The following is a 13,548-nucleotide window of genomic DNA, read 5'->3' on the forward strand; positions in this document are numbered from 1 at the left end:
AAGCACAACTGCTTTAGCACATTGGTCAACAACAACAAAAGTTGACTGATCTTTCCATTACTGTCCTAAGCACAGAACCTTCTGAAATCAGTAAAATTGTTTTCGAAATAATTTGTTCTGATTCTGAGCTCATTGCATAAAGGTAGATTCCACTTATTTTAATTTGCTTTCCACATCTCAATTTTTTTTCTTTTTAGCAGGGCTCATATAGAGTGGGAAATTCATGGAGATTTCAAGCTAGAGCTTGGAACCAGCAAAGTTTGGGGAGGGGAGCTGAATGGGGATGTGTGATGCCATAAATTCCACACTCTGAAGCTGCCAGTGGCTTCAGGGCAACTGATGTTTGAAGTCTGGAGATCAGTTGTAATTCTGGAAAAACCCCAGTCCCAACATGGAGTTTGGCAACCCTATCATCCAGCAATATATGACTTTAGGAATCTCTGCAAGTATTTGCTAAGAAAAGTCTGCCATCTTAAGAGTAAAAAGGTAAAGAATGCTGATGTATTCCTATGCTAGATGATGTTTCTCCTGTAGCCATTTTGTGATTGATTAAATAGGGCTGTATAGCCCATTGCACTGTCATTGTCTCATAGGCATATGCCAATGTAGGTCTCAAAGGTAATTCCTTATACGCACTGAAGAAGCACAGGTATCTGAAGAAGGGAGCAGTGACTCATGAAAGTTCATACCCTGCCACACATTTTGCTAATCTTTATGGTGCTACTGCGCTCTTGTTTTCTACTGCTAAAGACAGATTATCACAGCTACCCTTCTTCATCTTATACACACTGTTCAGTACTAGATGTCCTACAAAGAATAATACATTCCAATCACAGTACAAGTGGCCAGTCATGAAATGCATCAAAAGCTTGTGAGTTAAAGGAAAAGAGCACTGCTTCCAAAAAAATTATTCTGTGACAGGAATGCTCAGTATCCCTTGTTGATAGCAAATAATATCTAGAAACACTGATAGGCAATGAACTGAACTCATCAAAGTTTGACTGAAAGCCAAATACTTCTAAACCATGATTACCACTGGGAGGGCAAATGTAATCTCTCCGTGTAAAATATTGCCTGTATATACAGCAACAGAATTTCCACCAACATGGAGTGTTGGATTAGGATCTGGGAGATCCAGGTTCACATCTCTACTATCCCATGGAAGGCTTGTGGGGTGACCTTGGGCCAGTCACACACCCTCAGCCTAGCCTACCTCACAGGGTTTTTGTGAGGATAAAAGGAAAGAATGTTGTAAGCCACTTTGGGTCACCATTGGGGGCAGGGGTGGAATTCTAGCAGGAGCTCCTCTGCATATTAGGTCACACCCTCTGATGTAGTCAATCCTCCAAGAGATTACAAAAAAGAGCCTTGTAAGCTCTTGGAGGATTGGCTACATCAGGATGTGTGGCCTAATATGCAAAGGAGCTCCTGTTAGAATTCCACCCCTGGTTGGTGGGGGGGAAGAGGGATATAAATGAAGTAAATACTGGCTTTAAGGGTACCCATGGCATAAGGAAGCCTTCCTCTAAACTAAAGGAAGAGGCTGTTTCATTGAAGGAACACTTCAACTTGGCTGAATAGAGTGGTAAGGATACAAACCCCCATGGCTTGATTGGCTTTCAGTGGTTGGGATAAGATGTGGAAGGAAGTGGTGTTTGGCTGGGATCTTTAGTTAGTTACTATTGGCGTAAGATCTATTTTAGTTGGATACATATGAAATTGTCCTATACTGAGCGACTCATTGACCTATGTAACTAACTGTTGTCAAGCCTGACTTCAAGTGTCTTCCTGGAGCCCAATTTTTTTTTCCAGCTCAGCTGTGTAGGAATCTCAGTCCTTTAGCTGCAGTTGGAAACTGCAAGCTAGTGTGTTTGTGTATCTGTGTCCTTGTGCATGTTAATTACTAACAACACCACACTAGTGTTTTTCTTCAAAAAGTCTGAATCAGAGTTTTGAGTGCAGGATGGATAAATTTCTTTTATCCTCTGTCAGCCATTCTTTCTCCTGAGTTTGGTCACAAAGTTAATGTATCCTTTGACCTTTGTGACTGGGAATGGGAGTTTTTCATACATTACGCATTCTCTTGAGAATGTTTGTCACTAGGGCAGTGCTAAATTAGTTAAGGTCTAAGTCAGTGAACTTAGAAGGGTGTCAGACTGTTTATGACAGCATTGTAAGCTTCTTATATTTATATGGCACTTTCAAACTCCATGGTCGTTTTAATAGCGTAATAGTTTTAAACTGATAAATGTATTATGGTTTTATATGTTTTATGGAATTGATTGTTTTTATGATACTGTAAGCCGCCCTGAGTCCGCTTGCGGAGAGGGCGGGATATAAATGCAAATAAATAAATAAATAAATGGTCCTTGCTATACAGGTGTGGATTTGCCTTCCCTTATAATTGTATCATGTGGGTTGTTAAAGAAAGTAGTTCTAGAAAAATTCAGACACATTTAGTATAAGGAAGCTTTGTAAGACCCCACAAAATGTCTTGTGGACAACTAGGGCTGTTCAAACTGTCCAGATCTCACTGTAAAATGACAAAGTTTAACAGAAAAATTGTCTAGTGACGATCACTAGAGGAGGACAGTGTGCAATTTTTGCATCATGTCACTGATGATTAAAGATGTCACAGTTGCTGTGTGTGTGTATACGTGCAACTCCACAAGCAGAATGCAATACCTTTCTCAATGCAAACAATATGATCTGGGTGTGAGTGTGAGAGGTATTTATGTGCACATAGACACACACACCAGACTTGTGTGGTTTCCCTATTGCCAGCATGGCTGATAAAGTGCAGCAGCAAAGGGCCTTCCACATGGAAGGTTTCCCCACAGTTTGCAAACTCCAGCCACCAGAAGTTGGTATCTCTCCCCCGCACACACACCTCCAAGGCTTTTGCAATTTTCCTCCCCCTTATATCTGCAAGAGAGGGAAGGCAGCATGATATAGACTGATCTCATCAGATCTCAGAGGCTAAGCAGGATCTACTTTGAAAGACTCTGAAGAGGAGGGCAATCACAACCACCTCTTCTTCTCACGTGCCTTGAAAGCCCCTTGCAGGGATTGCCATAATCAGGTTGCAGTTTGATAGCACTACACACAAACATATCTCCTCAAAGTAAATGGCCAGAGACATATTCAGTGGCATGCTGAAGTTGGATCATTAAATTTTCTGGAATTCTGCGAGCTGGTTGAAAACTCGTCAGGAGCTCTAGGATGCCATAAGGTTCAAATACCTGAAACCCATCAAGATGCTGCATACTTACCCTAGCCCTTTGTGGTTGTACATTTGCATCAACACACAGGCATGTGTGAATGTGTTGAGGGAACAGTTCATTAGTTAGGGACATGGTAGCATTTAGTTCAGAGGCATTGAAAATCTAACAGTTCAGGTCCCATTTGATCTCTGCTCCTTCCCAGCCTCTAGCTATCCTCTGTTTGATTGACAGGAATGTGGCTGAGAGAAATGGAAAAGAAAACTGGACTGGATTCCACACCCTTATAGAAAGAAGATGGGGGGTGGGATGACGCAACACATTTCAAATGAACATGGAGCATACAAAAAATGATTTATTCCAAATTGGAATAAACCATATTTAAGAAAGATTGGGGGAAAGCCAGGGAAACACTGAAAGTTGCATAAATACACTACAGGAAGTAGGAAGAAAACCTGGTCCCCAACAGCAATGAACCTGGGGCAGATAACTCATGTGAAAATGGCCCTAAGTAGGAATTTGTGTCTATGTGCACACTCTTTACAGTAACCTATTTCTGCACACAGCTTGTGTTCTCTGAATGATGGCAGTGATGAAATTATACACCTCTGAATGCTTTCTCTTTAAATAAAATCCTGTTAAGTGTAACTTTTGCATTGTGAGGTTTCAAAAACTATTGTAAAAGGGATTTGTTTCACATCAGTGTTTGAAAGGCATGGAACGCAAGAACTGTATCCTTAACAAGGAGTGATCATAGTCCACGAGACAGGAGGAGATCCTCTCTTTTACAAGCAAAGGTAGCCTTTTCTCACATAAACTTTTCTTCATCAAGAAGTTCTAATCTAAATTAAGACAAATTGTTAAGGTGCTGTTCACTCTTGGCTTACTGTAGCAAAGAAATGGATCGCTTCCTTGTCATGTTAGTGTCATAATTGGTTTGGCCTCAGTTCAACCTTTGAAGACTGGGACTTCTATCTCAGAAGTTTTCAGATAGCTAATCATGATGTCAAAAAGCAGAGATGGTTAATTTCCCCTGGAGATTGTGTTATACACTGTAGCACTGGTGATCTGGAGTGGGAAATGTAGTAATTAAGCAAACTGTACAAAAGGTGTATAAATGTTACATTTCATATCTAGTTTTATGAAGCAAATACATTTTCATTTTATGAGCTAGTATGTTGCTTAAATTTGTCCGAAGATGGAGTGAGACTGAAGTTAGACCAGATCATGTCTTTTATTGAACTGTGTGTGTTGGAGGGTGATGCAAACTTCTGGGATGATCCTGACAACTCTTTCTGTCAGATTTGACTGGTGAAAAACCAGTGCACTTTTCATTTGCACCAGGTAGCCATGTTGAAACTGAAATTCTGTCAATTTTCTCCCTCAACTGGTTAGAAAATGAGCCCAACACTCTGCAGTTTTTGGTGCCATGTAAGATTGCCATTCCTGGTGCCATGTAAGATTGCCAATTCTTCTTGTAGTGCTGCTGTCACAAGCCAGGTGTTGATATGGAACACTCTCAAAAAAGAGTAACCATTAGAAGCAACTCTGCATCTAACCCTTTGAATTTATTATTCAATGCCAGAATTCTTCCAAGATTTTTGAAAGGGATGGTGCTATTGTACAGAGCATATGTACAGTCAGATCTGAAGGGCTGTTTATATATGGAAATAATGACATTGGATTACACTGTGGACATTCATTGGGAAAAGGGTAACTATGGCTATGGAAGGCTGAGAGTTGGATAAAAGATATCACCAAAGTGCCATCATTTTCAGTAAAGGGGAAGTTTGTTGCTATACTTTACTCTTAGAGAAGCCTATGCGGACATCACTGTTGGGATAGACAGAATAAACTGCCCCCCACAGGTTCACCACAGTATTTGCAGACATAATAAGTCATAAGTTTTACCTGTGCAGTGATAGATTCTTCTCCATGTGTAGCTCTGTGCAGATGTTTTGCTGAGTGCACATGGAACTGAACCAGCAGCCACAATCCCACCCCCTAATATGTGTTTCCATAATAACATGTGGACATGACTTGGATATCATTGATAGATCTGCTGGTCTCCAGATTGTGACTGGAGATCTCCTGGAATTACATTGGGTCTCCAAGTAACAGAGATCATGCCCACTGAAATAAATGGCTGCTTTGGAAAGTGGACTCTATGGCATTAGACCCCACTGAAGTCTTTTGCCTCTCCAAATCCCACCCTCCAGAAGCTCCACCCCCAAACTCTCAAGGAATTTCCGAACACAGAGCTGGCAACTCTAATCACTGATAATATCTAAATTTTAAATTCATAACTGGGACCCCCCTATTTGAAATGGTCCTTCTGCTCACTGGCTTCTCTTAATCCCAAAATTATTAATAGTGTCTAACCTCAGCACTCATCAGACTTAGATAGCCCAGGCTAGCGTAATGATATTAGATCTCAGAAGCTAAGCAGGGTCAGCCCTGGCTAGTATTTGGATGGGAGACCACCAAGAAATACCAGGGGCATAACACAGAGGCAGGAAATGGCAAATCACCCCTGAACATCTCTTGCCTTGAAAACTTTATGGAGTTGCCATAAGTCAGCTGTGATAACAGCACCTCCCACTACCACCAACCTCAGTAATGACAAAGATTTTTTAAAGTTTAGAATGGCTGTAGCCTTCCACCTTCTCTGGTTAGGTTCTACAAATGTGCAAAACAGTTCTGTTCCAGCGGGCATTCCCATAATACACAACAGTGATGGTTCTAGCAGATCTTCTGCTAAGTCGCAGAGGTCTTGGTTTATTAAGTTTCTTGGGCTAACAAATGTCTGCAGTTGTGGACTGGAGCCAGAAGTTTTGTGGGTTGGTTCTATTTTTGCTATTGTTTCTGTGATTTTATTGCATTTATTGCAATAAAATGATTTAGTGCATTTATTGATTATTGGAAGTCATGTCATTTACAATTGGAAGTGGGTAGACTGTTCAAGTCTAAAGAATATAATGCTATATAACTCTGAATTTCAAATGTCAAGACAAATCATCCTTATTCCTTCAAATGGCTTTACTTATTACAGCCTTAATATGAGGCAAATTAAGATGTCTAAGATGTAGTCTAGATGATTCTATGGCCATTTCTAGAAAATTTGCCCAAGCAAAGTTCTGAGTTGTAAAATAGCAGTGTGGCTCAAAACTCTAGAGAGAGCTACATAACTTTTATGGTGTTGCAACACTTTTGTTCTTAATGCACATTTTCAAGGTGTTTGCATGCTCTGTCACCCACTATTCTTTTGTCTTTTTTCCCTTTTCTGTTCATGCAGTCTCACTTGGGGGAGAAGGATGATTTGATGCTGACGGTAGGCAGCAACTTGTATCTTTTTATCTCTAGGTGTTTTCATTTGAAAAATTATAGATTAAAAGTGTTACATACTATCATATTTCTACTATTGCCAATCAAGGAATTCTGTTGTTTAAATGAGTAATTCCATCATTCTGCTTGATTTGTCGGTTATGTGAGAAATGAATGTGTATGGAATGCTAAAGTTTTATATCCAACAAAATGTTTCCTGAATGACTTTGCAATTAGAGTTGCAAACTCTGGTTTGGGAAATAATCTGATTTTGCTGGATGTTTGGAAGATAGTGGGCAAAATAATCCAGGTTCCTCAAATCATTTCAGGTACAAATTATCACCCTGCCGATGTCTATGTGTAATTCCTTTATTAAAAATAGTTTTATGAGGCCTACGAATTGTGACCCAGAGTCTCAACATATATCATCCTGGCATTATGGAAACCTGTAAAATATTAATATTTATTTATTTCCTTCATTTATACCCTGCCTGTCTCCCCAAAGTATTAATATTTATTTATTTACTTAATTTATATCCTGCCTGTCTCCTCAGTCATTCTCCTCTCCTCTGTTTTACCCTCACAACATCAGGGTCAGAATGTGTGACTCACCCCTTGGCAGAGGTGGGATTTGAACATGGATCTCTCAGATGAGATCCTAGGTCTACACCGTAACCCCTACAAAACACTGCCTTTCATGTAATACTACTACTTATAAAATTACTTGTAATTCTATTTATAAAACTGATCTAATTGATAGTTGAGGTTTCTTTGTCTCTCTTATGCAGAAAATATTTGGTTTTTGGTACAAATCAGTCTCATAATGCATGAAGCAGATCTGTTTTCAGAAAAATCATTCTTTCTCTTGTCTTTTTCTCTCCTTTAGACTAAGCCGCGTCTTCAGCGGGGTGGCAGTTCTGCATCTTTGCACAATAGTCTAATGAGGAACAGCATTTTCCAGCTTATGATTCATACCCTTGACCCACTTGCAGAAGGTATCACTAACTTCTTTTATTCTTCCACGTTACTCTCTTCTCTGTCTCTCTCAGATTAATTCTTCCTAAAATTGTCTTCATCAGCTAATGCCTCCTCTCTCCTATTTCTGTAGGCCCATATCACAAAAGCCTGCAAGCGCATGCCTTCTGTTCATAAGGCTTGCACACTTATAAAGCCCATCGCACAGAAACCCTTGTTTAAGTACCTGTTTTAATATAGGGGCTGCTTAATTTATAACTCTTCCTCCATCTAGTTTTAAATAAATAGATGTAGATACTTTTGTGTGTACATGTGTGCATGTTCCGATGACATAGATGGTACCTGCATTAAACATGCATTCTGCAATAATGCTTGTATTTGCAATGGTAAAATTTCTAGAACAATATGAAGAAGGAAGAAGTCATACACTACTCATGTAAACAGGCCTGATAATTTCCAACTTAAGTGATTTTAAAAATTAAAGAGATCCTCAGTGACTTGGGAGCCGCATGTGGTTTTTGCCATGCCACTTGGGCTCTTCTGAGAATTTTCCTCAACATAGCACCTGCCCTGTGTTTTTCAAGAAAGTGGGCAAGGCCCATTCTAGGTGAAACTTGCGGTTGGCAGGTGATTTCCACCTTGAAACAGCTCCTGCCAGAGGAACAGGTAAGCTTCAAGCATTTCTGAGGATGCTTAGGATGGAAATATATGTGGCTCTTTCTGTTTATGATAGTTGTAAATGTGGGCTCTTCATGAACCATGGAATAAGCATTACTACTTTGTGCTGTTGACACAAGGAAACCAGGTTCCACTTGAAAACCTTTTTGTTCCAGTTTAATAGTGTAACGTATTTACGATTTTTTTTCTGAAACAGAGATCCCATCTTCTTTTTAATTTTCAGTCATGCAAGTTAACATTAATCAATGAAAAGGGGGGGGGATGCTCCTCTTACATCTTAGCTGTTCTATGCATCAGCAAGGCTTGGTTCAGACAAACCAGTTGTATATGTGATGTTTTGAATACACTACCAAAAATAGTCAAGGTTCCCTGGGAGCTGATAAAACTACACCACTATCAGAGGAAGACCACTATTCAATCACCGTGTGAACAATTGGTTGATACTTTCTGATCCACAGATATCTATGATGGAATAGAGTTATGCACAAACCAAGTTGTCTACTGATAACTGACATAAGTATTCAAATGCAATTTTTATTTTATATTTTGTATATATTTACAAGATGAGAAAAGAAGGGAAAACAGAATAAACATTAAAGAACATACACACCACTGAAAACAAAATATAACAGTTAAATGTGTTTTTATTTTTATTTATTTTATTTTATACATAAATATATCCAAAATGTAAACCTCTTATTGGGTAATACACTCTCAATTAATTAAAATACCTACCCAGCATAAATCTGTGAGAAAAGCAAGCTATACATAATGTTTTTATTCACAATTCAGTGAAACAAACAAAATAAATTGCTACAATGCAAGCCAGTCATTCTCTTCAATTCAACATAAAAATGAAACCATATGTTATTAGCATGATTCAGCATCATAAATTATACAAACAAACCAGGGTATCTCCTTACTGCTACCCAGACCTTCTAATCCAGAAGACATTGCTATATTTAAAACTGAACAGCTATAGAAATCTACAGTCAAATAACATTCCCTTTATCAAAATTAACAGAATTACCAATTTTGCTTTTTTTTTAAAAAAGAAAAAGAAAAAAAAGAATAAGCAATAAGTTATAACAACATAGACCCTACTACTAACCAGTCAGGTATTATTCCCAATAGCTCATAAAAGACCCAAGGACAAATTTTTGTCTTAGCTTTGTCATTCCAGAACATTATAAACATGATTTAATGTTCCATACGTTTATTTGAGATATCCAATTTAAGGCTGCCAGTAAATGATTTAATGTTCCATACGTTTATTTGAGAAATCACAATTTAAGGCTGCCAGTAAATTAAATGCAGCCCTTAATAAAACTGTCTTTAGTTGCCCTATAAAGATCAAAATTGGGGGAGCAAAGTACAACTCCTTGGAGAGGTTGTTCCATAATTGGTGGGGATGCCACTGAAAAGATCCTCTCTTGTATACCCACTAGACAAGCTGCTTTGGTTGATGGGACAATCACAAAGGCCTCCCTGTGATCTTAATTCCCAGGAAGAAAATCTATGAACAATTCAGCAAGACTACCACATGTGGAAGTAGCCAGTAGAGATCAAGGTGTACTTCTCCACTCATGAGAATGACACCAGACCATTTGTTCAGTTTATAAAAGTTCTTTTCATGTTTGTACAAATGGCATTTACATATCCTACAGAAAATAACTACCAATCATTTACTGATAGGGAACAGTCCAGCATCTTCTCTCATCATTGATTTAAAATTAGTCCTGTCTTTGACATATGTTCCAAAGAGTCAACATTTATACAGTTTCAATAGACTTTTTGTCTTGGTTTTATATATGTTCTCAGGGCTTTTTTTTTGTAGAAAAAGTCCAGCGGGAACTCATTTGTATATTAGGCCATACTTCCTGACATCATGCATTAATACCTTTTTAAAAAATGTTTTTACTATTGTCATCCAATTAAAGCAATACCAGCCTTACCTCTGGGCATTTACTAAGCATCGGAATATGTACTGAGCCATCCAGTACTCCCAGCTAATTTGTTTCTGTGCTGAGAACTAATAAGAATGATGCCAAATAACAGCACTTATATGCTTCAGAGTGTTCAAAGCACTATGCATAAATTAATGTGCCTCAACAAACGTATACAATAGGGCAGGATTATTATTCCAGTATGATAGATGGGAAATTTGAGGCTGAAAGTACTTAGTGAGTTCCTGGCATAGGGGAAATTCAAATAGGAGGTTTTCTGATTCATGCTGTATTGTAGCAGCCAGCTAGTTAGTTCTTAAGTGCTTTTATCCATATAACAAACCCACAATTTATTTACTTAATTCTCCCAATGGGGACTCACAATAGCCTACATCATTCTTTTCTTTTCCATTTTATCCCCAACCCTGTGTAAGGAAGGTTAAGCCGTGAGTGTGTCGGTGGAACAAAGTAACCCAGCAAGCTTCCATGGCAGAGTAGGGGTTCTAACCCAATCTGTCATTCTAACCACTACACTACAGAAAAATGCATATTGTCTAATTCAGGGGTATCAAACATCCAGCCCCCACAAGGCTCAAATTCAGCTCTTGAGCAACTTCCTTTTCTGCTTCCTTTTTCAAGGCTGTTGCTGCAGCTACAACTTAGCTTACTTTTTCCCCAGCTCTCTCAGTGGCTCTTTGCTTCCCACTTCCTATTTCCAGCCTCCCTTCTCTCCGCCCACCCAGAGCTCAGTAGCTGCTTCTTGCAGGAGAGATACAAAGACAAGTCTCTCTCTCTCACTCTCTCTCACTCACTGACACACTCTCTCAAACACACACACACACACAGAGCACTGCTTTGTTCTCTGGGGCTGCTCTTCTTTTGGGGAGGTAGGGAGGGGGAGGAAAGAGAGAGAAGAATGTTGCTGGAGTTCCATGGCAACTTTAAGACCAACAATGTTTTATTCCATGTATAAGCTTTTGTGTGCAAGCACACTTCTTCAGAGGGAGGGAGGGTGGATGAATTCTTCTGACATGCACAATTTACATTGAAGACATTATTTTGGCGTATTTTGAAAGTTGTTTTTCCAAAAAAAGATTAGATTTCTTTGTTCCTATCTGGATTTTAATTTCTTTCAAAAAGACCCTAATTAGGAATTGGAACACTTGGATTGGTCTTTATATTTTGAAGAGTGGAGTGATTTCAGATGCCAAATGATAATAGCACTTGTGAGAAACGCCATTTTAGGCAGTGGTGGTGCTTCATTTGGCAGGGGTCAGTAAATCCCTCAGCAGGGCTTTGTAGCCTTCCCCTCACTCCCCCCCTCCCTTCCAGAGCCAAACCAACAACGCTAGGGGGAAAATCTCCTAGAGAGGCAGGAAGTGCTGTTGTTCCTTGCATGTGTTAGGCAGGAAGAGAAGCAGATTTGAACTGGGGCTCGAGTGAGCATGTGGTGAGCAATGGAGGCTCCTGCCTGTGGGGGAGGCCTGCTCAGGAAAATGAGGCCTCCAGGCAGGCAGACTAAGTAAGTACTTCACAAGACAGGGCAAGTTTAGATCAGGGCCAGCCGGATGCGTTTATAATCAACTTTATTTTGTTATGCTGTTTGCTGTGCTGGGCTGTGCTGTGCTGGGCTGTGCTGTGCTAATTTTGTAGATGCAACTGTTTTTGTTTGGTTTTTCTTTCCCTATCCTTTTCCCTTTTAAATAAATGTTTTTTCTGTTTTAAATGCTGGCAGTCAATCTCTGTACCACCTAGATCCCCAGACCGCTTTAGACCACGCTGTGTTAAGAAGGGGGCCCCAGGTGAAGGGGGGGGAAGGCATGCAGTTGGATAAGGTGCCAATCCTCCAGGGGTGCCCCAAAGAAGCGCTGAGGTCTCTGTGAAACCCAAGTGCAGGGTGGCAGAGGACCTTGAGGCCTGGCCTCACAGCTGGAGAGGGGGATTGGGAGTCCTGTTCCTCTCAATCTGAACCCCGGGACTGAGCAGGTGGTGGCAGCGAGCCCAAGGGGCAGGAGGAGAAATAGCTCCCTCCAGGAGTTGGCGACTCAATAGGGAGCAGACGGGACCGGGTCTGAAGGCACAATTGGGCCGGTTCCGCCACAGCACTCATTGGTAATGAGATAGGAGAACTAGGTCTCAATTCAGTCCTGGAGGATGCATTGTCTTGAGCTTCATTATCAGGACTTTTTTTGAGCAGGAACACACAGAAACGCAGTTCTGGCTGGCTTCGTGTCAGGGGGTATTGTCCAACATGCAAATGAGTTCCTGCTGGGCTTTTTCTTTAAAAAAAACCCTGTGTGAAACAATAATGGTGTCAGGGGTGTGGCCTAATATGCAAATAAGTTCCTGGTGGGCTTTTTCTACCAAAAAAGCCCCGTTCATTATCAATTGCAATTCAGCAGTCTCTTCTTTCTAATCTCCCTTTGAAATTCTTTTGTAAGAGCACTGCTACTCTTAAATCAGCAACTGAATGTTGTGGTTTCTAATGTCAGACTTATGTTATGCCCATTTATTCTTTGCATCCTCCTGGACTGAATCCTCTTGGATGGAATTGAGACCTAGGTTTCCTATTACCACTGCTGGTATTGCCATGCCTACTACCCCTCTGCTTATCACAACTAATCCAATTAAGCCTGCAATTGTCATTCACCTGCTATTGCCATTTGGCATCTTAAATCACCTTTATAAAGTTTATATCTTCAGTACCTTTTGTTACATTTTATGGCACACATGGCCCAGCCCAACAAAGTGATATTTATGTCAGATCCAGCCCTTGTAACTAATGAGTTTGACACCTCCAGTTTTATTAATCCCCTCCCTGAATATCCTATGCCACTAATTCAGAGAAGATGATTTTGCAAAACCTTGGAACAGCAAATCTGTTGATTTAAACTATTGGACATAAGGGTGATCTGACTGCAACATCTGTCACCTCATTTATCACCAGGGTTGATTTGGCTGATCTGGCTGGCTAGGCAAGTATCTCCTACCTCCCTCACCAGTCCATGTGTGCCCCTCCTGAAGCTGTGCACTCAGTGGAAGAGGACAACCATCCCAGATAAAAAGAGTGTACCATTCTTCGATTTAAACCATTAATTTGCTGTCTCCAGGTTTTGCAGAATCAATTTCTCTGAATTAGTGGCATAGGATATCCAGGGAGGGAATTAATTAGATAATACAGATTTTTCTGCCCTTCAATTGAAGTGGTTTGAAAGTTGGATTGCTATTTGGTATGTATACATATCCCAAACTATTTTGGTGAGGATGTGTTATATATGGAAATTGGGGGGGGGGGGGGTGCTAAGTGTACGCAGCAGGCAGTGAAACTTCTCTCAAGCTGTTTTAGTTAAATATCTAGTGCAGTTATCTGCAGAAATGAATATTGATATTTTCTAAGGAAAGAT

At 40.1% G+C, this 13,548-nt stretch overlaps 1 protein-coding gene across 3 annotated transcripts in view; it reads left to right on the top strand.

Annotated features, from left to right (window-relative positions):
- SLC24A2 (solute carrier family 24 member 2) overlaps positions 1-13,548 on the top strand; it is a 135,313-nt gene that overhangs the window by 67,541 nt on the left and 54,224 nt on the right. For 2 of the 3 annotated variants that reach the window (XM_060237225.1, XM_060237223.1), the window contains exons 3-4: positions 6,517-6,552; positions 7,432-7,540. In XM_060237225.1, the coding sequence (XP_060093208.1) occupies positions 6,517-6,552; positions 7,432-7,540 (145 nt within the window). The remainder of the gene's footprint in view (positions 1-6,516; positions 6,553-7,431; positions 7,541-13,548) is intronic. The other variant, XM_060237224.1, reaches the window with a different exon arrangement.

This window comes from Heteronotia binoei, chromosome 4 (genome assembly GCF_032191835.1).
Source record: "Heteronotia binoei isolate CCM8104 ecotype False Entrance Well chromosome 4, APGP_CSIRO_Hbin_v1, whole genome shotgun sequence".
Taxonomy (NCBI): domain Eukaryota; kingdom Metazoa; phylum Chordata; class Lepidosauria; order Squamata; family Gekkonidae; genus Heteronotia; species Heteronotia binoei.